At 44.0% G+C, this 26,216-nt stretch overlaps 2 protein-coding genes across 5 annotated transcripts; one reads left to right on the plus strand and one right to left on the minus strand.

The window, feature by feature from the left end:
* Positions 1 to 204: 204 nt before the first annotated feature.
* tmem179ab (transmembrane protein 179a-B) lies at positions 205 to 3,025 on the plus strand (the record flags this gene model as incomplete). Its single annotated transcript, XM_080513531.1, has 4 exons — positions 205 to 506; positions 880 to 1,017; positions 1,102 to 1,180; positions 2,852 to 3,025. 4 exons carry the CDS (start codon positions 205 to 207, stop codon positions 3,023 to 3,025), a joined length of 693 nt encoding a protein of 230 aa, XP_080369657.1.
* Positions 3,026 to 3,885: 860 nt separating this feature from the next.
* On the minus strand, positions 3,886 to 26,216 carry cUnh14orf180 (chromosome Un C14orf180 homolog). 4 transcript variants are annotated; one of them, XM_080512518.1, is made up of 9 exons: positions 25,872 to 26,216; positions 25,107 to 25,137; positions 20,069 to 20,155; positions 17,920 to 18,040; positions 14,796 to 14,826; positions 14,570 to 14,678; positions 11,613 to 11,776; positions 11,405 to 11,537; positions 3,886 to 5,783 (listed from the first exon to the last, which is right to left on the minus strand). In XM_080512518.1, the coding sequence occupies exons 1-9, from the start codon at positions 26,022 to 26,024 to the stop codon at positions 5,578 to 5,580; spliced, it is 1,035 nt and encodes a 344-aa protein (XP_080368644.1). In that variant the 5' UTR covers positions 26,025 to 26,216; the 3' UTR covers positions 3,886 to 5,577. The 4 variants fall into 4 exon arrangements, with proteins under 4 accessions (XP_080368644.1, XP_080368643.1, XP_080368645.1 ...); XM_080512517.1 differs by having other exon boundaries at positions 19,991 to 20,155; XM_080512519.1 differs by having other exon boundaries at positions 19,991 to 20,155; positions 25,107 to 25,310; positions 25,872 to 25,988.

The following is a 26,216-nucleotide window of genomic DNA, read 5'->3' on the forward strand; positions in this document are numbered from 1 at the left end:
GGCTCAGAAGGATTTAAGATGGAGATAGTCTCCTGGCCCCGAAGGCCTCAGCATCGCTCACTAACTTGCAGCGCAGCGCGTCGTCGGATGTTGCGCCTCCGCGCCGCTCGGCCTCCACTGCGCACGCGCACTGTCTCCAGGACGCCGCCAGCAGAGCAGAGCGGAGCAGGGCGAGAAGGAATTTTTAAAAAATAAAAATAAAAAATGGCCCTCGACAATTTGATTTTCGCCCAGTGCATCCTGTATTTCTTAGCCTTCGTGTTCGGCTTCATCGCCGTGGTGCCGCTGTCCGAGAACACGGAGGACTTCGGTGGGAAATGCCTCCTGTTCACGCGCGGCATGTGGCAGAACGAGAACATCACGGTGTCGAAGCAGCGCTTCATCGTGGAGGAGTGGGGACCCGAGTCCTCCTGCAGCTTCATCACCTTCGTGGGCATCGCGTCCCTCATCCTGTCCGCAGTGCAGGCGTGGAGGCTGCTCTTCTTCCTCTGCAAAGGACACGACGAGTGAGTGGCATATAATAACGCACGCGCCTACCGGCGGTTTTAATGTAAATGTCTCTTTTTTCTGTGCGTCTCTCCCACACCCCTGATGATGATGATGATGATGATGTACAATCTGGACCATAGCCTGCATGCATCATGTGATATGAACCTCTATTCACTGTCATCCTCCATGATGAAGATAGGAGGAAACACATCAGTCATTTCTCACATCTGCATGGTGATGGAGGTTTTTTACTGTACAGGTCTGCAAGCTGAAGGGAAGACAAGTTCAGAAATGAACGTTGAGCGTAGGCGTCCTGTGCGCTCGGTTTGGCCGTCTCTCAGAGGTCACTGGTTCAATCCTCCCATCTCTCTGTCTGACCCCCCCCTGCAGCTCCATCTTTAACGCCTTCCTCAACCTGCTGATCAGCTCGCTGGTGGTGTTCACAGTCTTCCTCTCCAGCACCATCGTCAGCGTGGGCTTCAACCTGTGGTGCGACGCCGTCACCGAGGGAGGGACGATGCCGAGCAGGTAAAGACAAGAGCACGGAAAGTGAAGATTCACTCCGAGCTGTGGGGCGAGTCCCCCTAAGTTCACTCCTGTTTTTCTGTGCAGCTGCGAGGACCTGCAGGACACCGACCTGGAGCTCGGCGTGAACAACTCTGCCTTCTACGATCAGTTCGCTATAGCCCAGGTAACAACAGTCCCGTTGAGTCTGTGTTATCATGTGCAGGCTTATGCAAAGCAATACACTGTCTTTCTCTGTCTATTTCAGTTCCTCTCCAGGTAGTCCACGACGGAAGGCGTTGATAGTCAGGTCTTCCATCTATCTTCCAGTTTCTTATCGAGTTGTGGGATGATTTAGAGAATTTAGAATCACCAATTAACCTCAAAGGGTTTTGGACTGGTGCAATTAACGCCTCTACCTTTCTTCCCGTTTCTTCCAAAGTAACCAGACTAAATTAATAAACAGCCAAATCATCAGATCATGTGTGATTTGTTAATGCTCAAGTTAACAGATTGCTTGTGTGAGTTTCGCCAGTCATGAAATAAGAATAAGTACTGAATTAAGTATTTTGTGTGATTTAGAGCTTCTTTACATCACAATAATCTATTTAAAATAGTTTTGCTTCCGTACTTGTATGTGGCCCCTGAATTGAAATGCCTGACAGCCCTGCTGTAGATGATCTGTCGCAAAGTTGAAAATCTGTGGAACAACAAGTGGTTGAGGGCCGGCTGAGGAAATGTCTCTCACTGGAATGAATAATCAACACTAATATCTTTAGTGGAATTCGCATTGTGGGTTGTACTGTAATATATTAGCATATTCCCGTCGGTAATTTGCTGGAAAACATTTGCTGATATTTCATATTCCTGAAGGAAAACCTGCTAAATTGATTGTGTGTCATGTTGCGATTCTGTCACACTAAATCCTCAATATGCCACAGAGTACAATCCATCCCAACATTAATTTTCCAGCTGCGAGAAACGATGACATTGACTGCAATGTATCTGTTCAGTTCAGGTGATCAGGATTAGGATCATTTCTAGAATATGAACCTACCTATTATATTTCAGCTACCCGTGGCCAAATTCTGTATTAATTGAAAGATGTAAATAATATAAAAATCTACTATGATCTGTAAACTGAGGCAGAATGTTCTTTTAATTACAGTTTGTTTGGTTTTTTTTTATTTCAGGTTTGTCACGTGTTGTAAAAGGATACTTCATTAAATCTGTTTTTGATTATATTAATACTTTGTTGCACTAAAACAAAGATAGAAATTTAGAGTCCCAGTTATTTATAGAGTAAAATGCTATTATTTACTGGTGTGGCCCACTATGGTGTGTTGCTTTATGTCAGAGCTGGTTTGGGAAAATAATGTTTTAAGGCACGTAGATGATACGATTGTTGTTATTTGATTAACAATGAATGCAGCCAGTGTTGAAAAATGTGTTTTTAAGGTGCGTCGTCCATGTTTACGTCCGTAAACAGCGTGCCTTTGCGTCGTCTTCTGCGCATGCGCTACTGGGAATAAAATCGTCGTGTCCGATCACGTTCACAAAATATACCGTGAATGATCACAGAAAAAAAAATTGGAATTGAGCATCAAGACCTGCAGTGTGAACTTGAGCCTTAGTGTCACCAATGTGGGAGGAAACCTGCATGAAACGCTGCTATGAACCACATATTCTCTGCCTTCAGTTGTTAGCGTCTGTTGGATCTCCTCTCGGTGTGCCAGTCGTCACTATCGGAGCGAGTCAGTGAATGAGCGTGACCTGTTAGACTTTTTTGCCGTCAGTAAAGTATGTGACCGCGACCATTTCCGAGTCTTGACTTCTCAATGTTTCTGCCGAATTCCAGTTCGGCCTGTGGGCTGCCTGGCTCACCTGGCTGGGGATCGCCGTGATGGCCTTCCTGAAGGTCTACCACAACTACAGACAAGAGGACCTGCTGGACACCCTGATCCACGAGAAGGACCTGCTGCTGGGCCGCTCCTCGCGCCGGGACTCCGACATCAAGACTGGCCTGATCTAGAAACCGGGAGATGCAGCGAAGCACACTCGTTCACACTTGACCGTACGGCCCTCCCGCCTGCCATGAAAATCTCCAGTGTTTGTGTCGACAATCGCAATCAATTGGCTTTATCTCCTATTGACGATGGATTGAATGAAATGGACTAATTCACCTTTGTTCTTCAGAGATAATTGATTTCCCCTCAAATCAACCACAACTCCAGCCAAACTGTGATCGTATTGAAACTATTCAATCGAGATGTTTGAGTCTAAACTATATTCAGTGACACAGTATTAATAGTTTGATTTGAACAATGGACCATGTTGTGTTGGTGAAACTCTTGCATGGATCTAATGCATGACAAATCCATAGGGTGATATTTAGATGTAAAGGGATGCTTTTTTTTTTTTTTTAACACCAATAAATGTATTCCTGAGGTAGGCTTTTTTTTTTTTTTATCCAGGCAGAATGCGCACTGCCTTCCAGTGAAGTGGCAATCCTCTGCATGCTGCAGCAAAGTAGACTGACGTGTGCTTTCGCAGTGTAATTCACACATTTAACAACAAGCTACAAAAAGGTGTTTCACAACTGATCAATCGCAGCTGCGAGCGTTCGTGTGTTTGGCGGCCGGTCCAAAAATGCTTTTAGCAATCTGTGAGATTAAATCGCCCGATTCTCTCTCGTGCCATAATAGTATCTCAGGCTTCCTCGACACACTGTATAGGCTACAAACCAATATACTGCATTACTGTGAATAGAGACAACGTACCTGCATGCGTCGCTCCCCCCCCCCCCCCCCCCCCGCACTCAAGAGTTTACAAGAAGGAAGCAGATCGTGGGATTGACTTTGATAGGCAAGGACAGTTTTATTTTTGAACAAGTTGAAATCATAAAAAAAAAAAGTATAGAAACAAAGAAAGAAAAAGAACAAAAAAAAAAAAGAAACACTCTTCCAATAAAGGCACTTCTTTCAAAGTGACCGTACATGTTTGGACAGCCGTGAAATGCAGCTTTAAGCTGGATGTGCACAATGAGTTGACCAGGTATTGTTTTATTGCTGATGACAGTTTAGTTTTGACATACAGAGTCGTTTCTTGCTTCGACTTTCCGTGTGTCGACGTCCACCGGAAAACCTGACGCGTCTCATTTTCTGAGTTCCCTGAAACCTGTTATATAAAGAACTATGTTTGGATGGAAACTATGTGATGTGTGTTATTGCTCACGGTGAGAGGTATGTGGATCTGTGCCCTTTGACCCCTGTCGTCCGCTGGCTCTCAAAGTGTGGAGCGTGTTTTTTGTTTTTTTTTGGTAAAAACAATGATAATAATCTAAAAAAACGAAACTTCAGGAAGTCGAACATTGACCTAAAAAGAGACAGAACGTGCAGCGTGAGAGCAAAATCCACACTTTGAAAACCACGGCTACGTCTCTTGTGTGTGACTTTTAATTGCTTTGTTTCATAAAGGGACTTATACAATAACTGCTTCTGCTCTACTTCTGTTTTTGGCCTCAAAAATAGCAATAAAGTTCTTTTTTTTTTTTTTCTTCTTTTATCTTCCACACTCTCCTTCAAAGACTGAATTTGACATCACAATTAAAACCTGACTGCTGTTTTAAATAGAAATGCTACAGGTAACAAAAGACGTTTTTTTCTTTTTTAGAAAAATTAGAATAAAGAAAAGTTGAATGCTGATGCAGATATACAATATAGAGCGATAAATAGCTTTGAGGGTTGTTGTTTTTTTTGGTTTTTTTTGGTAGATTCAAGCGGGTACAAAGAGGAACAGCGTTCATTCAGTTTGAGTATTACTCTCTTCGGTGATGGATAATATTGTGCTACGGAGTTCCTCCTCGGCGGAACAGGGAATTAGATGCGACTCATCCACGCAGACCAGCTGAGAAAAATGACCACGTGTTCTTCGCCTCCACCTCATTCGTTCCCGGTACTTGTGAAGTGATGCAGCCCTGTGTTCACATCCTCGCCCATCAGTAATGAACAGTCACATCTCTCAAATGTGCAACGTGCCGATCAAAGCCTTTTTAACGAAACATCTCTACATTCATTTATGTGCAATTACAAGGCTAAATACTGTGATAGTCCTTAGTATATTGATCCATATATACACATTCAGTTGTGTTTAGTATCTGATATACACAAATCATGTTCGGTAACAAAATAAAAAAAAAAGAAATAAAAGAAACTTGAGCATTCCATGGAAACATCCACTCACAGACATGAACCGAAGAGTCTGTGGCGATTATGTCAGCGTTATATGTGGGCATCAACAACGCAGATGTGCAAAGTATCAGTACAATTTAAACGTGGTGGCATGCCCGCCACACTGAGTACGTACGTATATACATACAGACATGGAAGCTACATATTTCTGGGATTACACTTTTTCCCGTTCTCGACAGTGGCGCGACACCACACAGCGTACAGAGCCGTGCTGAAGGGCTGAGGTTTTTTTTTTTGGGGGGGGGGTCTTCAGGGTAAAAGAAGAAAGGGGAGGTAGGGGTTTTGAAAGTATGAATAAAAGAGGCTCCGTGTCTCCCCCTGTGGTCAGTCACAGTCACTGCATGGTCAGCCATATCCAGCAGCCCCACAGAAGCTGTTTGACGTGCAGCAGGTAGACAGCCAGAGCGGCCTCCAGTTCCTCGCACACCCGCTGCGGGCGCCGGCGGTCCGTGCAGTACATGGCCACGCCCAGGAATGACATGAGCAGGAAGAGGCAGGTGAAGAGGGCGAGGTGAGGACGGGACGGCGTCGTGTCGTAGGCTGCGAGATAAAGAAAACACTTTTTCCTGATTTTGATTTGTAAATGCTGCGTATTTGAATGAACAAATCTTTTCCAAGAAGGTCGTGGTTCAAATACTGGCCGGGGCCCTGCTGTGTGGAGTTTGCATGTTCTTTCTGCACGTGCAGGGGTTTTCTACCTCCTACAGTCCAGAAACATGCATGTGAGGTTAGTGATCCGAGAAGTGGATGTGAGTGTGTGTGTTTTTCATGGGAAGAACCCTGGACAGGATAAAACAGTATAGAAGATCAATGGATGGATGGAATCTCTCTCCTTCTTATTTTTCTACTGACTGTGGCCTCCTTTTGGCCTGTTACATATATACTATATATACAGTCTAGTTCAGTTGAGAAATCGTCACCCAGTCTTTGATTGTTTTTGTGGGAAACACTGTTAAAAATGGCGTGACAGTTAAAAAGTCATACATCTCTCAAAGCGTCTCTGCAATTAGATCCAACTTAATTTTTATGTTTTTTGCTGCGTAACAGTGCAGTGCTGCAGACACTCCATCATGCATATCAAAGCAGTGATTCCATCAGACGGACTTACCATCTATAAAGTCACAGTAAGGAATATCTGAAGCCGACAGAAAGAGGCCAGTCAGTCAATAGGAGGCAACCTCTGTGATGCTCAGCAGCTACAAAGCAGCCGCGAAGCAGCTGCTGTGGCCTCACACTCCACTATCTCTCTGGAACACACTCCCCGCCTCATTTGCATGCATAATTAATTACAAAGAGTAAATCACCTGCCCGTGTTTGGCCATCTCTTAGCATTACATTATTTTTTAAATAGAGCACAATCCCCAAAGGAAAATAGTTTACGATGCAATTCCTGCTTGTTTTTGGATTTCGTCATAAACAGCTGTTACAAATGAGCTCAGTTGTGGGGAGGAACAACCTCATTAAACATAATGTTAATAAACAATTGAAATGACCTCATTATTTCTAGATAACGATTTCAATCGTTCATGTTTCTGCAAATGCAGAGTTGACGTGGACTGACTCAGCAACAGTTTGCATAAACTTGGATATTTAAGAGGGAAACAAGCCAATATAAACACAACAGATCGAGATCTGCACATCTCTTGACGTCACGCCCACAAAGAAGAAGGATTCCCCCGACTTCGTCGGCTGGAGATTCAAAATTCAAATAACTTTGTTATGCGACAACAGTGGTGGGGCAGAGTCGGAGAAACCTTAGAAGTAGTAGCCCAACGATCGATTTTTGCAAAGTAGTGTTTTACATTTCACTAGGACTTTAATCTCACACTTCTTTTTCGAATTGAGTCTTTCTGGGTGAAGTGGCATCACTGTCCAACTTACTCAGCTAGACGGAGACAAATATTTTATTATATACAATTTATTCTTTTCTTGACATAATCTTGTTCATTCAGAAAAATAGAGCTAATCTTTTTTTTTTTTTTCCAAGTGCAGTCCAACATTTGACCTAGTAATAGCTGTGTGACTACTAATATAATAATTATAATAATAATACAAATCATAAAAATGCTATTTTCTTCAAAACAATGTACAAAATAAAAAAAAATACATAACATGATTCAGAGGGATTCAACTGATAAAATTATATGACTTGCAACTCTGAAAAACATCTGGGCATGAATGGGTTAAGTAAAGTTCAATTCAATTGAACTTTATTCATGCAGCACCCCATACAACACAGTAATTTCTCTGCGCTTTCAACAGAGAGAAACTCAACAAATTGACTCCACTGGAGGAAACAACAGGTTTTGTTTTTTTGTTTGTTTTTATTGCTCTGTCCCGTTTGCCTCATGGCAGCAGGTGACAAGTAAGACATTGAAACCACAATACATACACACTGACTGGAACAACTCAATGGTGTCAATTGAATTCCAACATGGCGGCTATTGCATTGTTTTCTTGGTCTCTTCTTCCGTCTCTCTCGTCTTCTTCTTCTTCTCTCTGTTGCCATTGGTCTTGAAGAGCCGCCTCCAGAAGCTTCTTTTCTTGGCACGGATTTCTTCCTCGAAGCCGTTCGTGTCCTTGTCTCGCCGGGTCTTCTCAGACTGGAGGGTCTCCTTCTCAGCCTGGAGGGTCTCCTTCTCAGACTGGAGGGTCTCCTTCTCAGCCTGGAGGGTCTCCTTCTCAGCCTGGAGGGTCTCCTTCTCAGACTGGAGGGTCTCTTTCTCAGACTGGAGCGCCTCCTTCTCACACTGGAGCGTCTCCTTCTCAGACTGGAGCGTCTCCTTCTCAGCCTGGAGGGTCTCCTTCTCAGACTGGAGGGTCTCCTTCTCAGACTGGAGGGTCTCCTTCTCAGACTGGAGCGTCTCCTTCTCAGACTGGAGCATCTCCTTCTCAGCAAACAGGCTCTTGTTCTCAGACTTTCGCGTCTCCTTCTCAGCCCGGAGCGTCTCCTTCTCACTCTGGAGCGTCTCCTTTTCTGACTGGAGCGTCTCCTTCCCAGACTGGAGCATCTCCTTCTCAACAAACAAGATCTTGTTCAGAGACTGGAGCATCTCCTTCTCAACAAACAGGCTCTTGTTCAGAGACTGGAGCGTCTCCTTTTCTGACTGGAGCGTCTCCTTCTCATTCTGGAGCGTCTCCTTCTCAGACTTGAGCATCTCCTTCTCAGACTGGAGCGTCTCCTTCTCAGACTGGAGTGTCTCCTTCTCAACAAACAGGCTCTTGTTCTCATTCTGGAGTGTCTCCTTCTCAGACTGGAGCGTCTCCTTCTCAGCCTGCAGCCTCTTTCTCTCGTTCACCTCCTGCTGGAGCTTCTCCTCCAGAGCTCTGAACTTCACCGTCATGTCCTCTTCTTCCTGGAGGTCTTCCATTATTATGTCACCAAACGGTCCATCAGACCTCACAAGGAGACTCTCATTTTTCTTCTGAAGTTCCGCAATGTTCTGCATTAAGCCGACGAGCCGCGTCTTCAGCTCCGCCTCTTCTTGTTTGCGGTCCCTCTCGGTTGTTTGAGGTGCCGGGCAACCTGAGGAGGCTTCTGACAGTCCAGCCATGCTCCGGAGAAACTCCTGGTGTGAGCGGTCTTTCATCATTTGCGTCTCCTCCTCTTTCCTCTTGTCTTCCTCCAGGCCAGCTTTCTGGTGGACAATCTCCTGGTCACGTTGTTTGAATGTGTTCACCAGACGGCGATTCTCCATGACCATTTGTTGCATGCTTGGCTGAGCAGCACGGCATATACCCTGGGGTAATCCCCCTTTTGCTCTGGTGCGGCGCTGTTGAGGCATGTCTCAAATCTGTTTGTTTTTTAAAAAAAACCAAAGAACAACCTAAATGTAGTTGCGACTGTGTCAGCGGGTGCTGAGTTCTCTCAGTTGTACACTTGAGATATTTGTGCTTTAAATGGGCACAAACAGAATCAAGCTGATGTGACGTGTTCACTGGATGTGAAGCTGCAGTAGAAGCTGTCCGACGTGTTCACTGGATATGAAGCTCTAGTAGATGCTGTCTCTCTCGGTGTGAGTGAGTGACAGAGTCTGTGCTGCTATTTATCTGTTTTCACATCAAAGGCACAAGATGTGACTTCATAACACCTTTCATTCATCTTGGGATCTAAGCCATAAGATCTAAGCCAAATCAAGCCACGCCCATGATGTGACTTCATAATACCTTTCATTCATCTTGGGATCAAAGCCATAAGATCTAAGCCAAATCCAGCCACGCCCATTAACCACACACTCAACCAAGCCACGCCCCCAATCACATCAAAGCCTACTTAAGCCACGCCCCCCCCCCCCCCCCCCCAAAATTTTTTTTTCCAAGAAACAGTGCTGGCCTCTTTTTCAGCCTCTTTGCATACATAATTGTGTGAATGCTGGATGAATTAATACAATTACACTCAAACAAATCCACTGAGAAGTCGTATCCGAAATATGTTTGAATAATTTGACCATTTTGAGTTTCTCTTTGTCAAATGGAAGAGTGACATAAGAGACGCATCGCTGACTAACTATCTATCAATCTGTAATAAAAAACACTGTTTTAAGTCAGACATATTCAGTCGCTCATCTTCTGAACTGCTTTGGGTTCTGTACACCACCGTTACCTCGGTACGCCTTATTCTTCATCCTCAGTGAACCTCTTCATCCTGGAACCCTTACTGGAGGCCCAAAGCTCCAAACTTTCCCAATTGAACTGAGTATATGTCGATAGCTTCTTGGACTTTATAACCAATCATGGTGTGGAAATAAATGTACCCCTGTGTAACTGTAACAACTATCCTCAACACTGGTATGATGTTTGTAGCAACCTTAAAGTCCTAGTGAAATGAAAATTCGACCTCCAAAACACTCTGGCTGTCGCTTCTAGGGACATTTTTTATGCTAACTGGCCCAAGGGTAAAATGTTAAAACACGGCAATCTGAGAGAAAATAGCCGATAAACGGCGCTATTTCCTCTGCTGGGCGGAGCTTCTGACAATAATAGAGTGACGTCACGAGTTGTGCACACGCCCAAGTTGTGTTTACATTATGGAGGATCAGAGTTTTGACCACGAAGAGGCTGAATTTAACGATATTTCATCATCATCGTCATTTCAAATCCAGTGATTGATGAAGAAGACACAGAAGGGTCGTTCTGCCATCAGTGACCCCGTCTGGAACATGTTTGAGGAAGCAGAAGACGCTTCGTCCTCCATTTGTCCTCGTCTCCTTAGCCTCAGCAGCCGCCAGTTTTCACCTTTGAGGCATCCTGACTTTTGGCAGAACGACCGGCTTCCTGGATCGAAGCACTTTTCTGACTGTGGAATCACCGAAGATGAGTCCAGGTATTACTTGATCGTCTACTAGCCGCCCGAGCTAGCGCTCCTGTTAGCCACGCGAGCTAGTGGCTACTGCTAGCCGCGCAAGCTAGTGGCTCCCGCGAGCTAGCGGCTATGACAGTTTTGTTTCAAGTTTTACAAGATTTTCTCTGCAGTGTGCATGAGTTGTTGTTTTTTTATTTGTTGTTTATACAAGTACAGGTACTACAAAGTCCAAATATATGAATTTGAGGGTGAGCTGTAAAACGAAACACCAGAGGGCAACATTTTGTTTTCATTTGAGAAGAAAACCTGGAATCTAATTTTTCAGTGTTGGAGATGCAAAATTATTCCATTTTAAATTTATTTTCATGTAAATAACAATATCCAGACTTCAAAATTAATCAGTTCAGCCTTATTTAGTAAAGGCTCATCTGCTTCATTTAGACTTTATAATACATCTATTTAAGGTCTTTTAACCAGTTTGCTGGTAAAGTAGCAGAAAGCAGCCACATTTCATCTTTACATGCAGTCAAAATGTCTTTGCGGAAGAGAGGAGGGCATTTTATCAACACATCCGTCAGAACAAATAGCCCCCCGGATAAACCAGAGGGTCAAACCAAACCGCCATTTGATCCATCACGATGTCTTTCACATTGATTTAACGCCCAGCTAAACCACAATTCATTTTCAGTGTTTTTCAGAGCTGTTTTAATAATTTCTTGTCACTCATAAGCTGCTCATAAATTGTAAAATGTGGGCATGTTATGTGATTAAAACTTTGATTTTAATGAATTGATTTTATGATTGATTACATATACAACATCTTTATCCATCTAACGTGGCTACTGGCACGTCTTCTTACCATGTACTGTGGTCTCTGGCTCCCTGAATCGAACCCTCCGCTCGCCTTTCCGTCTGTTTATGGGCTCTGTGTCGGACCCGTAGTTGGGACTTGGCCTCTTGAGGATGGAGGTGGGAACTTTGCCGTTGGTCACCTACGTCAGACACAAATCAGAGTGAGCACTCCCATCCTGTCCAGCTGGAGGCAAACAGCAGATCTGTGGCTCTACCTTCGGCCTCAGCGTGTCCTCCTGTTGGTGGTGGCCGTCCTTCCTGTGGCGTACCTCCGAGTGCTTCTCCCGGTGGGAATGAGGACGACAGTTGACGGTGTCTCTGAGGGACTCTGCAGCAGCGAAGCGTTTGGACAGTGCAGACACACACTGACCCAGAGAGTCTGACGAGAGAGACGAGAACATGAGGACGCGTCCAGAGCCGTTTCTCTTTGTTTCAATCCATGCAGGGTAAAGGCCAGGTGAGCCCACCCACCCATCTAGTTTGCTTATCTTCGACATATATCTGGAATAGGCGCGTTCTGGAACAGGACCTTGGTTGCAAACGTCTTGAGTGCTGCAAAACTTTACCGCCATTTACCACAGTGTGAGTTTTATTTAATATTCCTCAATATGAAAACCAAGCAGAAACATCCTCAAGGTGAAATCAAAGTGAAACATTGATTTCTTCACACTACTTCCAGGTTTTATTTTCTTTCTGTAATACAGTGAGAGTTTGCATCTTAACACAATGATCAATATCACTTAGAACCAAAGATAATTTAGGTGTAATCTGATTACACAGGGCTGTCCCACAATGCTCCTGAAGGTCTGCCCCTCCAGAGCAGCAGGATGAAGTGACCCATCTTCTTTTTTCCCCCCAGAGTCTTTGCCCTCAATATGGATTCTAAATCATTCTATTGATACTCATGAAATGTAACTTCCAGCTGATCCCAACGCAGCGCTATAGACGAGGACTGCTCCTCGGAGGTAAACACACACCGCAGCCTGCACACATTGTTTGCTGTGTCAGAAGTTGCCCTTTTGCCTACTGAATGTTTCCCCTGTCAACAGAGCCTGAGGGCCGGCTCTGCCACATGACTAACAAATGAAGGGTTCAGACTTTGGTATTTACAGCTCATGAGGCTGTAGAGGGAAAATACAGTGTGAGTGTGTCTTATGAATACAAATATATAGAGAATTAGAGTAAAAACTATTTAGAATTTAAGAGTTAATTGAAGTGATGTGTTGCCTACAGGCAATGACGTTATCAAGCTGACCATTTATGAATAACATGTCTAGTGTTATCATACGAAAAATGTCACATTGAATAGTAAATACAGAGACGGGAGTGCTTAGTAAACACTAACTAGAAAACAAACAACCAAAACTGAGATGGAAACTCAAAAGGTAAAGAACAGTGACGCACTAAAAGGTGGTATTAGTTAACTTCTCGACAGTGCTTACTCCAGAAAAGTTATACATCATTAAGTTCCACTTAAAAGATCGAGAAACATAAATAGTTACCAATATAGAGACATTCTCAACCAAAACCAGAGCAAAACAAACCAACCTCAAAAACCCAACAAAAACAAGAATACCCTGGAGCCTTGTATAAAATCAAAATAGATGCAACTGGATTTCTCTATTGCTTATAGACATAAATGCTGAAAACTGCTTTCTTCAATTTTCTTTTCAGAACAGCGATGCACAACTGTTTTCTTCACTGCACATTTAATATCACGACCAATCAAAACACATTCATCAACAAAGCCTCAGTTTATTTGATCTACAGCTATTATTCTTGAACTCACTTAACTAAATATGACCACATACTTTCACTTTAATTTATTGCCATACAACTACAGGTGAACTTCTCGACACGCAGTGATCAATCAGCAGAGGAAAGGTGGCAGAGCCTTTTCAAAGTGGAAGATATTTGGCGGCATAGCAGCTTTAAACACTGAAGAATTGCCTTTGTTGAAACATCTTTGGCAGACTTGATTCCTCTGTGTACACTGAAAAATTAAGGATTGCATAAGAAGTATGCACAGACTGTTCAACCCAAACAATGGCACCGGTCCATTTTTCAGTGTTTCCAGAAACACATTTCAGATCAGGCCTGGGCAGCAAGTAGTGAGGAAACAGAGACTGATTTATTAGGAGAAGATAAATTTACAAAATTAATGAATTTTTCTGATCTTCCTGATTTTTCTGGATCTGTTTATTGCCATTATTTCACATCAGTGCATTGTTACTTTCTCTAGTTTTATCTTTTTCTGTATTTCTTTATATTTCTGTACTATTTTGTTTTTAAAAAATCATTCAGCTTAAACAAGTTTCACTCAAATATCAACATGAAGATAAAGGTATCTCCTATCTTCTATCTAAGGCATCTTACAGGGTTCTGAGGAGCTACTTTTTCAGTTTCCAGTCAGTAAAGATGGATTAATGTACACCACAAGCAAAATATAAGGACACAATAACAATAGAAGTAATCTGTTGAATTGCATATATGTATTTTCATGTGAATTATCATTTCTCTTATGTCCTGGTGTGTTTGAGGCCATCTGAGCCGAGCAGGGAACTTTATATTAGTTGTAAAGTTATTTCTTTCTGTGGTCTGTGCTTCTGTATCAGTGGTACAGCTTGTGTTCAGCATCATTGCCTCTGGAAGCTGACTCAACAGCAAAGCTGATTTTCACGTTAGAGCAGCTCCAGCAAAATAAACCAAACAAATAAAATAAAATAAAAATGCAGAGTTCACAATTGGGCAGAGAGCAACTAAGTGCAAGCGAAGCACACGCAGTGTGCAACAAAACGCCGGCCTCAAACTGTCACAGAGAGACTTTCCTCCTTTTATTGCTCCGCGTGACGCCGTCGCTGTGTCCAACACGACTGCCAGTGTTTACTAATTTAACATTTTCATGGGCTGACATGGCTGTGCAGGCGAACTGAAGTGCTTTGAAGCACACCCTTGCGGTGCAGAGGCGGGGTAACTTCTCCTGAGATCAGCATCACGAGGCCTCCGCCCTCCGCCCTCACGCTTCATGTGAACAGCAGTGGATGACAGACTGCAGAGAGGCAGCCGACACTGGCCTTTGTTTTCCTCCCGCTAATGAGCCGCACGCACTCAGCCTCCATTTCACGTCGTTGCATCAGAGCGACTGAGTGGGGTTTTCCAGGTGATTGTTTACCTGAGTATTCAGTCTTGCCAATCTCCGCGTAGACTGTTGCCATGAGCTCCAGGCTTCTGGCTGTGATTGGATGGTCGTTACCGAAGGCCCTCTGGTGAATCTTTGTTGCCTGAAAAATGTCAGTCATGTGATTTAATTTGCAGCCTTGTCATATCGTGAGTCGTAACGTTGTACATGCTTCTAAAGTCTGCATAGGGAATCCCAGCAGAGATGGGAACATACATACCTTACCACTGTATTCTAGGGCAAGATGAGGTCTGGGGAGGAAGAGAGAGAGAGAGATAAGGATGAAGCTGCTATGCTAAAATAGACAGTACATTTGAAATGTGAATGAACAAGAAGGAAGGAACACAAATATGGGTGCAATCATTGCCTACATCATGATCAACAGACTTTCCATTGTTCAATTTGTAGAAACCAAAGCGAGAAAGGTTTCCCACAAAGGATTTATAAATAACCCGTGATACCGTGGTGTTGCTTCTCAGAGTCTCGAGATCTTGTGATGTGCATATTTGATCAGGCAGAAGTTTTCATGTCCTTCCTGACTCAACCAGAGCAGTGGAAATTTAAGAGCATTGCTCAAGGAGCCACAGTTGTGACACGTCAGCTGCAGGATTTAAATCTGCTTTCATAACTGCTAGATTTGTGTTTCTCAGCTGGTCTGGCAACCAAAAATTAAGAACCATGTTTCAAATGTACAAATTCATAGGATAAATTCTGATTCTGATGCAGGAAACAAATAGAAAAAAAAAGGTTGTCAATAATTGACAAAATGACCATATAAAAGAAAATATTACGTTAGTAGCATTTTAATTAAAACTCTGCACTTCGCTGCACAAAACATTTTCATCCTACAATCCATATCTGATATTCTGAATAGCGTTTACTCAATTAGCACATATAAACAAACTTTGGGGCCTTTTTTTTTTAATGTGAAATGGTCACCAACTCTCATTACAGGAGAGTATTATGTAAACTGCAACCTGCTACTGTTAAGCAGTGTGATCAGATGCAATACATTGATTTACATCTTAACTTTCACACAAAAAAGTTTTACCCGGGAAATGGACCACGACCCACTTTTGGGTCTCGACCAACCAGTTGAGAATCTCGACGACTGCAGTAAAGATACTGTCGTAAAAAACAATGACTTGCTAGGATATAATAAACCGCAGAAAATAAACCTCTGTTTCAGAAAAGTTTTGCATTTAACTGTTTTTAAAAATGCCTGCAAACACGGAAATGGCATAAACACTGAAAATAAGGTTGTTTTCATATTGGACCATGAGTCGTTAGCTTTTGTAATAATACGGTATAAACATTAACAATGGGAGTACATGGACGTTCATATACAAATGACACTCTGGAGGCAAAGATTGTCTTTATTGTTCATCTATTCGCACATGTGCAGAAGAATTATTTACAACTGCCATGTTGTTAATGAGCAAAAGCAGCATTTTATGCATCTACATTTTAAAGAAAGTTGCATTTTCTACCATTCCCATGGCGACGGAGGCGGGGCATGTGCAAAACGATCTGCTTTGGGGGCCGTTTTAGAATATTTCCAGCGGCTTCAAGCACCTTTGTCATGTAAACGGACACCCGAAACACAACAGCATTTTTTGTGTTTTCACTTGAAAACATTGTAACGTCAACTTGATCGCATTTATTTTGTAAAGACGAGCCATCCAGAAGGTGTCCATCCTCCCCATCCCTCCCAGCAAATCCACTGGAGTTACAAAGACGATAACAAAGCTTAATCCTCAATATGAGGTGAAAGTATTTCATTGTTTGGACAATTGCAGCGGCACAAGTCTAAACATTTGCTGCGATTGGACAGCCGGACGTCGGGCGCCTCTTGGTGGAAGTGGAAACCTTCTATTTCTGCCAGCCCCGCCGGCCCCTTGTGAATCCTCCGGGGCCAGTTCCAGAGGGCACGGTGCTTCCAGCTTGGCTTACTGTCTCGTGCCACCCGGCCGCTCTCGTATTTAGCGCTAAGCAGGGCGAATGTGTTTCGTTCGAGACCCGCCAGCTGTTTCTGTCATATCTTCCGTGAAAAGCCCGGCAAGGACATTCATCCCCTTCACACCCTCACGTGTGCATATAGATGTAGAGCAAGTCCTGTTTAGTGTGACAGATGTCAACTTCGCTCGTCCAAAGCCACACTTCCTTTCAATTAGTAATGGCCAGGTGTCAGTTTGCTCTGCTTGAGAAGGTCCTTCGCAGAGGACATTTGATCGGCACAGAAAAGCCCAAAAGACTTCCCACGACATTGCTGAAAGATTTAGGAAGCGTTCTGACTTCCTGCCCTGAGAGACTGCGGCTCTGCGGCTGAACTATTTCGAAGACAAATGTTCAGATTCTCTTCCTTTTCTTCAGCCTTTGTAGTCTTTGCAGGCTCCATTCCTGCGGTCTGTATAGGAAAAGCTCAAAGATCAGAATCAGATTCCTGCTCGTACTTATTTAGCCAGGAACCCAAGCCTCCGGGTGCAGACATGCGCAATCAGCACTGGCTCATTTAAGTTTAACTACTGTATGCAACAGGCATCCATGAAGCAGCCCTTCATTGCACACCTTCCACCCTCCGTCACCCTCCCTGGCAATCAGGTTAAATGGCCTAATCCCAACAATGACAACAGAGGCACGGTGAATGGTTGCATGCTGTGGCCTAACAAAGTACCCCTGCAACAGGAGACAGCAGATCCAGTTAAGGCGTTCTTCCTGTGATACTCAGATAGAGTGTGGTGTCTCTTTTCTCCGCTTCTAAGGGGAAATTCAACTCGGGCTAAAAAGCCTTGCAGTTTGGGTTTATATGGTGCAGGAACATTTCCACTGCAGGACTGTGAGTGTGTGTGCCTGTAGGAGGACAGGAGGCTCGGCCAAATACACATATTTCATAGAGAGTGTTTATGGAAACGTCTGAAAACAGAGCGAAATGTTCGCACAGGCAGAGATAAAAGTTAATATTTTCTTTAAATGGGAATCAAAATGGCAAAACATCAATTTAACTGTCAGCAAAACATTCATTCTACGAAGGGTTTGACTTGATACACAGGTGAATCTGCTGCTGCTTTAATAAGCTGCTAAAAGAAACAAATTTCAGATTTGCTGTTTACTCTGTTTCATCTCAACCAGCATCAATTTATGGTCATGTGAGAGTCACAATGCAACAGAAACATACATTTACATGCCTACGGTATGGTGTGGGCGATAAAGCAAGCTGGCGAAGTGGATTTATTTAACCATAAATCCTCTGATGATGGTCCCACTGAGCCTTTAAACTGGCAGAACATGAAACAGCCCATTAATTACTGCACAGTGGAAGCTTCACGGGACACAGTTTTACCTACTGTTTGCTCATGATGCAGAGCTGAGCCAGCCGCTCGAGGTGCTGTGCCTGGGAGGCCTGCTCCGAGAGCTCCTCTGGGGTCGTCCATCCCACCGAGCCCAGCGTGGCCTCCTCTTGGGGCCCTGTCACGCACACACAGGGCATATGGGATCACAGTCAGTGATGCTCTCCGCCCTATTCGCTGTCCCCCCCTCTGTCCGTCTCGTCTGGTGTTTGAGAAGAAAAACGAAGCAGAGTCTCTGACTCTCCACCTGTCTGCCACTGCTGCCGAGTCTCCGCCTGAACGCTACAGAGTAGCCGAGTGAGGACGGGAGGACGAGAGAGCAGAGATAAGGGCAGGAGAGGGCGGATAAGGGAGTCAAACAACACGCTCGCCACACCCACCGGAGCACTGAGACTGTAACAAAACCACAAACAGTACGCACTGTGCAAGCGCACTGTACGCGCACGCGCGCACACACACACACACGCGCGCGTGCACACACACACACACACACACACACACACACACACACACACACACACACACGCACACACACACTGTGTACTCTTCAGATGAGAAAGCCTTTGGCTCATGATGCAAAGCAAATGCAAATACGCACAACTGCAAAAAAGTAAAGACTCGTGTTTGCAGGACAAATCCCACAAAATGACAATTATGTCATCTGCCCGGGGAGGAAAGAGACGGGAAAGAAGGAAAGCATGTGAGCTTGTAGCTCCAGTGGCAGCAGCTCGAGCAGCCCCCCCTCCCGGAGGAGACCGCCGTTCAATCTGAGCGAGTGCTGAGTCGGGGGGCCCGGCCGTTCACCGGTAACACTCCTAATGAGAACTGGTGGCCATTTGTCTTGGACCGTGTCCGTTCCCCGATTCCCTCCACGGAGCGCGGGCCCCACCGCAGTGCTGCCTCAGCAGCAGACGGAGAGGAAGCGGCAGACGTCTGGAGCGGCGGGTGATGGATGGGAGGCCGTGCCGCATGAGGCTCCAAGCAGGTACGTAGTAAACAAAGATGGAGTCCAGCAGAATGAGGAGTCAGCTCATATTAGCCCAACGACTGAAAGGAGCCGAGTCCTGGACAGGCAGTTTTGTCGCCAACAAGCTTTTTTCTTTTAGCAGAAAAAAAGCCAAAGTGTGAGTGTGACATCCTTTATTGCTTTGTATACTGAGCCAAACTGCAATTCACAATCCAATAAAGCATCCGATGGTGAAAAAGCAGCTAAAAGAGTATTTGAGTAACCATAGTGGTATACTGTATGCACAGAAATTCAGAATGTGGTTCATGTGATTTATTTTTAATAACTTAATTTCAATTGGGATCAGTTATTGTTAAATTTTTCCACAGATCTGTTTTTTTGTATTAATATTTTTCATCTACTTTTAAAGCCTTTTCTGTTTTAATATTGAACTGATGTATTTTTTTTTTCTTCCTCCATTGTTATGAAACGTTGTTGAATGAATATGTATTTCACTGGACTAAATACTTACATGTCTTGACTGGAACATGTTTAATTGATCTGTTGAGCCAAAGTCTACTATAAAGTGGAAAAAATACCCCAAATATAAGTACAACTACGGTACATTTTCTGTATTTTACTCAGCTGAAATTAATTTTATGAGTAGCAACGGATGAGGAAAATATTTTTACTGCATTCAACTGCATTATCAAACACAGTTTCAACTGAACACTTAAACTTACTTCTGTTCAAAACATGCTTCCAACACAAAATATATAAAATGACATATTTAGGATGGGACAGCAAGATGGTGAAAGCTTTTTTTTTCAAAATCTCAAAATTCCTTTATCAATATAAAGCTATTCAATGGACGCCCTACGAAGGGTTAATTTGAATTGTGGGGAAACTTGTAAATTGTGCTTCGCAATGAAAAAAAAAGGTAACGTGAGACTTTGTAATCTCTCGCTTTTACTGAAAATTATACATTTCATGCCGACTAATAACTTTAACATTATTAAAAACATCCATGCTGAGTTTTGACAGACATTCAACACTAAAAATCACTGGACTTAAAGACACCACACTCCCTTATAAAGAAGACAAAACCACAAGCAGACTCACAGTCGGAGTACCAGATGTTCATTCGCCCTTTTGTCCCCCGGAGGTACAGACAGGCAATGTGATGTGAGCAGAACTTGCCTGTGCTCCCCTGAAGAGCCGTGAGCTCGATCAACGCCACCTCGTAGAACATCTTCTCAGCCTGGATGAACTGGAGGGCCTTCCCATCTGTTTATATATCGGTGAAGGATCAGGCTCAGTTGTCAGGGGGATTAGTCAGTTGCTGTGTTGCTCACGTTTTACTTGCATGCCATCTGAGTACGCAAACAGAAAGTGGAGCAACTCTCTCTCGTATGGATTGTGAAATCGTTATAGTGTGTGTGTGTCACTGTTTTTCTAGTATGCGTGTGCTTCAGATACTTTGCTTCACGGCAGATTGATCAGATTACACGTCATATCTCTCTCAAATCATATTCCTGCTCCAATGTCTGGTTCTTTCTGTGTTTTCTCCTTCTGATTATTCCAAGCGCCACTATGTTTTGTTTCCATGAAAAGGGCCTCTATTTAGAACGCCCTATAAATAGCCTCCTTTGTGAAAGCCTTCTGATCACTTTAGTGTTGGGCCCACTGTAAACTGACACCACTGATCCTTGTCAGGTGCATTTAAAGACCAATGAGATGGAGGATGCTTAAAATAAACACAGCTGGGCCTGTTTCGATGTCCTACTTAACTGAGATTCCATCCTGGGTATTTCATCTCAGCTCTGACAATTAACATTTAATATAAGTAACACACAGTATCTGGAACATTTATGTTGGTGATAAAAAGTTTTGTGACCTGGGGAATTCAACTTTATACGTGAGTCTTAACAAAAGGAACGTCAATTAACAGAAATATAAACTTGATCAACATGTATTAGCCTGATTATCACTGCAGTCCACAGAGGAGAGTTAGAACCAACTACTCCTGGATTTTAAGGCCTGTTTACAAAAGAATCATGTTTGCACTGCAACGCTTACAGAGAAATTACCAAAATGCTGAAAACAATGTCATTTTCATGTTGGGCCCCTAGTGGGTGCTGTTGTTTGTTTTGTAATCAAACTACACACACGTGCATGTATAGAAAAATACACCATAGCCATTAACAATGGGGGTACATGGACATTCATATGGACAGACGATGAAGTTGGATTGACTCACAACTCTAAACTACCAAGTCTCAGGAGAATATCCACTGGGAGTCACGACACTCTGGAGGAAAACACTTCTCTTATTGTCCATCTACTCACACATGTGAAGAAGAACTATTTACTACGGCGTGTGCATACCACAATAGCAGCGTTTCCCCCGTTTCCACTGAAATGGAGGATTTTTTGAATTTTCACTTGTGAAAATGTTTTTGAGTAAACTGGGAACTCAGGACCTGATTCACTATAAGTTTACAAACTGATTTACTATCCAGGATTACAAAATAGTTCGTACTATTTGTTTCATTGTATTAATATGGAATATCAGGCACATCTACAACATTGATTCACGAACATTGACTCGAACACAAAGACTTGGGACTCGACTTTGACTTGCAAAACAAGGACTTGGTCCCACCTCTGCTTCATTGTACATAATGAACTGTCCGTGAAAGATTCTTTGGTGCTTCGTGGTACAAGCCTGATTGTGTCTGTCTCACTGCATGCTACTCTTGTGGCCCTGGCACATGAATCATACCAAGGTGTTGTGGGTATAAAGCAACGCCTGAGAGTATTACTGGTGGCCAAAGATGGATGATGCAAGACGATGAAGTTGTTCTGAACAGCCACAATATAAAAATACAAATAGTTCTTTAGAAATGCTACTTTTTCACCCTGTTTACAAGTGTCATTTGAGGGTTTTGTCACTTATTGTTTCAAGCGAAATTGCAATTTGCAATGACACCACACACATACGCAGCAGAGAACAATCCGCTATAAACATAAATAATGGGAGAATACAGACATTCACTGGGAAAAATAACGATCAACTAAAGTCCCAGGAGAATATAGGCTTGGAGGGATGACACTCTGGAGGCAACCATTGTTGTTATTGTCCATCTACTCGAAGAACTATTTACTATGGCCACGGTGCAATCGATATGGAGCGTGAGCTTGAGGTTTTTCAGAAAGTTAAGATGATGTTATCAAAACTGACTGTCCTTGTCTTTAAGACTGTAACTTTAGAATGTGCTTACAGAATGTACAATTCTGAAAGTAGCAACAGAATAAACGAGATTGCCTCTACATTTTTATTATATTCTTTTGAAGCAGTCTTGTTCAGTGGGCCTGGATGTATTGTTCCTGCCTCGGCTCCTGGGAGCCACCGGCCCGACCGCTGGGAATAACAGTATGAGCCATCTGTGAAGCAGCGATCACTAAAGGTCACAGAACTACTTCTACCTGCTATTTTTAGTCAGCCTGGACCACAACAATGCCACAAGAACCCCATGCAACCCCCTCCTGGGAACGGCTGCGCACGCACACACACACACACACCCACACACACACACACACACACACGCACGCACGCACGCACGCGCACACACACAGCTGGTAATCGGGACTTCAATGAAAAAGTCGACAACATCTCGCACTGACTCCCTGAACGATCCATCTGCTCTCACGTGCCTCATGACTGCAGAACGCACTGAGATGACCTCCAGAAGGTGTAAACAAAAATCTCTGGCTGGAAGGAAACTGGGCTCCACTGCAGAAGCATCCAAATATAAACCATGCGATACCACTACGTCACTGTAATCAGGTTTTTTTTTCTTTCTTTCTTCACATTACAGGGAAACGTGAAGACAATGCAGAACTTCCTTTATACTCCACATTAAAGTCTGCATGTGTGGGTTGTTATTCTTTCCAAGAAACGCATATCAGCGAGCACTCAGAAGCCAGAAGAGCTTTTGGCTATGAGTAAAGGTCACTCAGATACTGCCAGCTCTGATAACGATACATCAGCCCTTAAGTGGCCATTGCGCTGCCAATATCACTATCAACTTCACTTAATACAACATATCCGCGTGGACTACTTTGTATACTTTGCTTTGAATGGGCAAATGTCGCTCTGCCGGTTCAAGGCACACTAGGTTAGACTACGAGCCGACCAGTGCAGGGATCCTGCCAATTCTTCTCAAAGTGTGTGTGAAACTCTCGAGTTCCCACATCCTGCTCCCAGCATGGCTGACCTCTCGCCTCGGTCCCTGGAGGAGAGCTGCTAATGCACCGCAACACCGCCGCTTCAGCTCCATGATGCAAATGGGAAATATTGTTTGCATAGTTTAAGAGTCTTGGAAGAGGAAATGGAGCGTTTCTCTCAGCGTTTAAGTTGCTCTGATCTAATGCCGACCTGCTTAAGCCTCTTTAGAGGAGGGTTGTGGCTTTCCATCTTCCAAACTCAAGGTTGCCTAAAAATAAGTCAACATGTCTTTGTGCAGGAACCCAGAATTGATCTCAGTGGAGAAGTCACTGTTTGTGTGTGACTGGGTGAATGTGACAGTGTAAAACACGGTAGAGAAAAATACATGTGGAGGATTTCTGACAGTGGAACTGGAAGTTTGTGGTCTGAACCTCCCACAACTGTATTGTATTTGGTGCTTTAGAATTAAAATTGAACTGAACTGAGTCTCTTTATTCTGTATTTCACCAATCTGTTTGAACTTGGCACTAACCCAAAATACAAAAAATGTGATAAAAGTGTGGATTGGTGACAATTTTCACCTTGAATCACCTTGAATCAGTTCTCAGTAAGTTGCACTGACTTTATGTGAAATTGAGTTTTTCCTGTCAAGTGTACAGTTGAACGCATTTGCACGATATTTGCTAGAGCAGGGGCGTCAAACTCATTTCAGTTCAGGGGCCACGTACTTACACCTTGCACAACTGTGCAAGTGACGTGCATTGACGTGCTCCCTCCCTGCTCTTGCCTCTCCCTCCCCACGTTTTCAGAAAAACGTGGCTCCTGTGGCCTCCCCCAAAAAATGTATGGACTAAAAACACACAGGGTGGGTTGTGACCGTCGCTTTAGCTTTCATGGCAGCAGCACCGATATCTCAGCTCTGGTCTCAGTGTTGCATTTTGTCTGATATTTTTTTAACCATACAGTGTTTTTTTTTTTAAAGAGGCCTGCAATAATTTGGTAGAAAGGAGTTCATAAAGAAGTGCAGAATCTGCTGGATGAGGACAGCAACCTGGAAAAAGCCCAGCCAGACAAAATGAAAGCTCATGCTGTTTTTTGCTTTTTTTACACACTTTATAATTGGCAGAAACTAGGCAGAGAAGGATCTGGGATCACTGAAGACTATTATGGAAAATAGTGGAATATCTTTTAACTTGAACAGTAAAAGTAAGCCAATGTAACTCTACAGCAGCTCAAAAACCACAATTTGACATGACGCGACCGCGTTACTATTAATGAGCTTATGTAACAGGGTCGGCCATGTCAAACGATTTGGCCCCGTTATGGTCGGGAGCCCTCTTAAGTAGATAAGTTTTCATGCTGAGGACAGCAGACGGCCGTGGCTATTGATGAAGTGAAGCTCAGCAAATCGACCTATTTTGGAAAAAGGACAGTGAGAGGCAGATCTTTGCTGAGGTGGATAACCTGAGCTGGCAAGTTAAGTGTTGGAGTGTCTCAGTGGCGGGGCAGAGGAGCCGTGGAGGTAATATATCTCGAAACGCAACACCTCTCCATTATCTCTATGTCCTATAGAGCCGTAGTTTATTGGAGCAGTGAAGTGGCGATGCACTGGTGAGTCGCTGCAGATACAGGTTAATTAGTGCTCTTCCGCTCTGTTGTGCAGAGATAAGAGCCTACAAATCCTCTTAAGAGACAGACACACAGCCTGGGCTGCACACGGAACATGTGGCACTCGGGGGACAAACGTGTTATTATGAACTCGGCCAAAAGACATCTTCTCATCCCCTTCAGTTTACACTGCTTTCTATAAACGAGCCCCATCCTCCTTTGTGCTGGAATTCGCTAAGCCTGCCTCCTCTCGCAATCCCTCACACAATTCCGCTCACACAGCTAAACGCTAGCTTCAGAGTTAGTGAAAAGAAAAAGCTTCCACGAAAAAGGGAACACTGTCTCAAGTGAGATCTAAGGTGGCCTTTTATTTATCCTGATTTTGTAGGTGAAGGATACAATTCTTTTCAGTGATGAAGAGTTCTGCAATCTGTGGAGCAGAGAGAAAACAAACCAAGGGACATGGTTAGGCATTAAATAATACATTACCAGCATCATCCCCCGGTGTGTTTAGGCATGATGTCACGAGCTGTCAAAACAAGCAATGCTGCTCTCCTCCCAGCTCATCGGTCTGGTCAGCGTCATGCCGTACGCTCCAAACTTCTGGAGTAACAGCAGTGTGTTGACATCAGGGACATTCCTTTAGGTACTACAACAGACCTTCAAAATTATCTGGCTTTGTCGATGGGGCTATGTAATCCCGGCGACCACACTGCCAAAACATAAAGCCCTCGGAAATCGCCAGGCGCAGCTTGCACACAATAGAGCCGTCATACGCTGGATACTACTCTGTGAGTAACACTGTTACTGTATATTAGTGCGGCATCCGGAACCTCACTCAGCAGCGTGCGCACCGTCGCTCCCACAGAGTCAACACAGCTCCACATGATGGACTGGGCTGTTAGATTTGACATTGGTGTTGAAGCTATCAAGGTTGAACATGTCCTGTGGGTTGATTTATGACACTCCAAAAGAGCGTGTGAAGTCAATGTGTCTGCATTGGTGTGCAAATACATCAGACTGCAGATTTTATGGATGTATGTGCTGAATTTGTGTGTGAAATAAAAAGAAATGGAGCAACAAAGTATGTGTGACAATGTGCGTTGATGAGTGTGTGTGTTTGTTTGTTTGTGTGTGTGTGAGCCCAATCCCCATGTGGCTCACCTGGTGTAAGCAGTTGGGCAGAGAGGTGAAGCTCTGCACATGGGTCAGTCCCAGCAGGCAGCTGAGGAAGCAGTGGAGGGCGGCCTGGTACTCCCCCTGCTGCTGGAGCTGCCGTCCCAGCTCAAACAGGCCCTCCCTCCCTCCGTTCAGCATCCCCAGTCCCAGCCCGAGCCCATCAGAGCCCCACCGGCCGAGGACGATCCTTCCCCCCGTCACCACTCCTCTGAAGCACCACAGGTAGAGAGAAGCAGCCACAGTGTGAAAGACTCTGCTCACGTGAACGCGGCCAGGAGAGCCGAGCTGCAGAGCCTCCTCTCAGCCTCGTCTGTGCTCATCGAGTCAAGG

Source organism: Blennius ocellaris (assembly GCF_963422515.1).
Source record: "Blennius ocellaris genome assembly, chromosome: 17".
NCBI classification, from domain to species: domain Eukaryota; kingdom Metazoa; phylum Chordata; class Actinopteri; order Blenniiformes; family Blenniidae; genus Blennius; species Blennius ocellaris.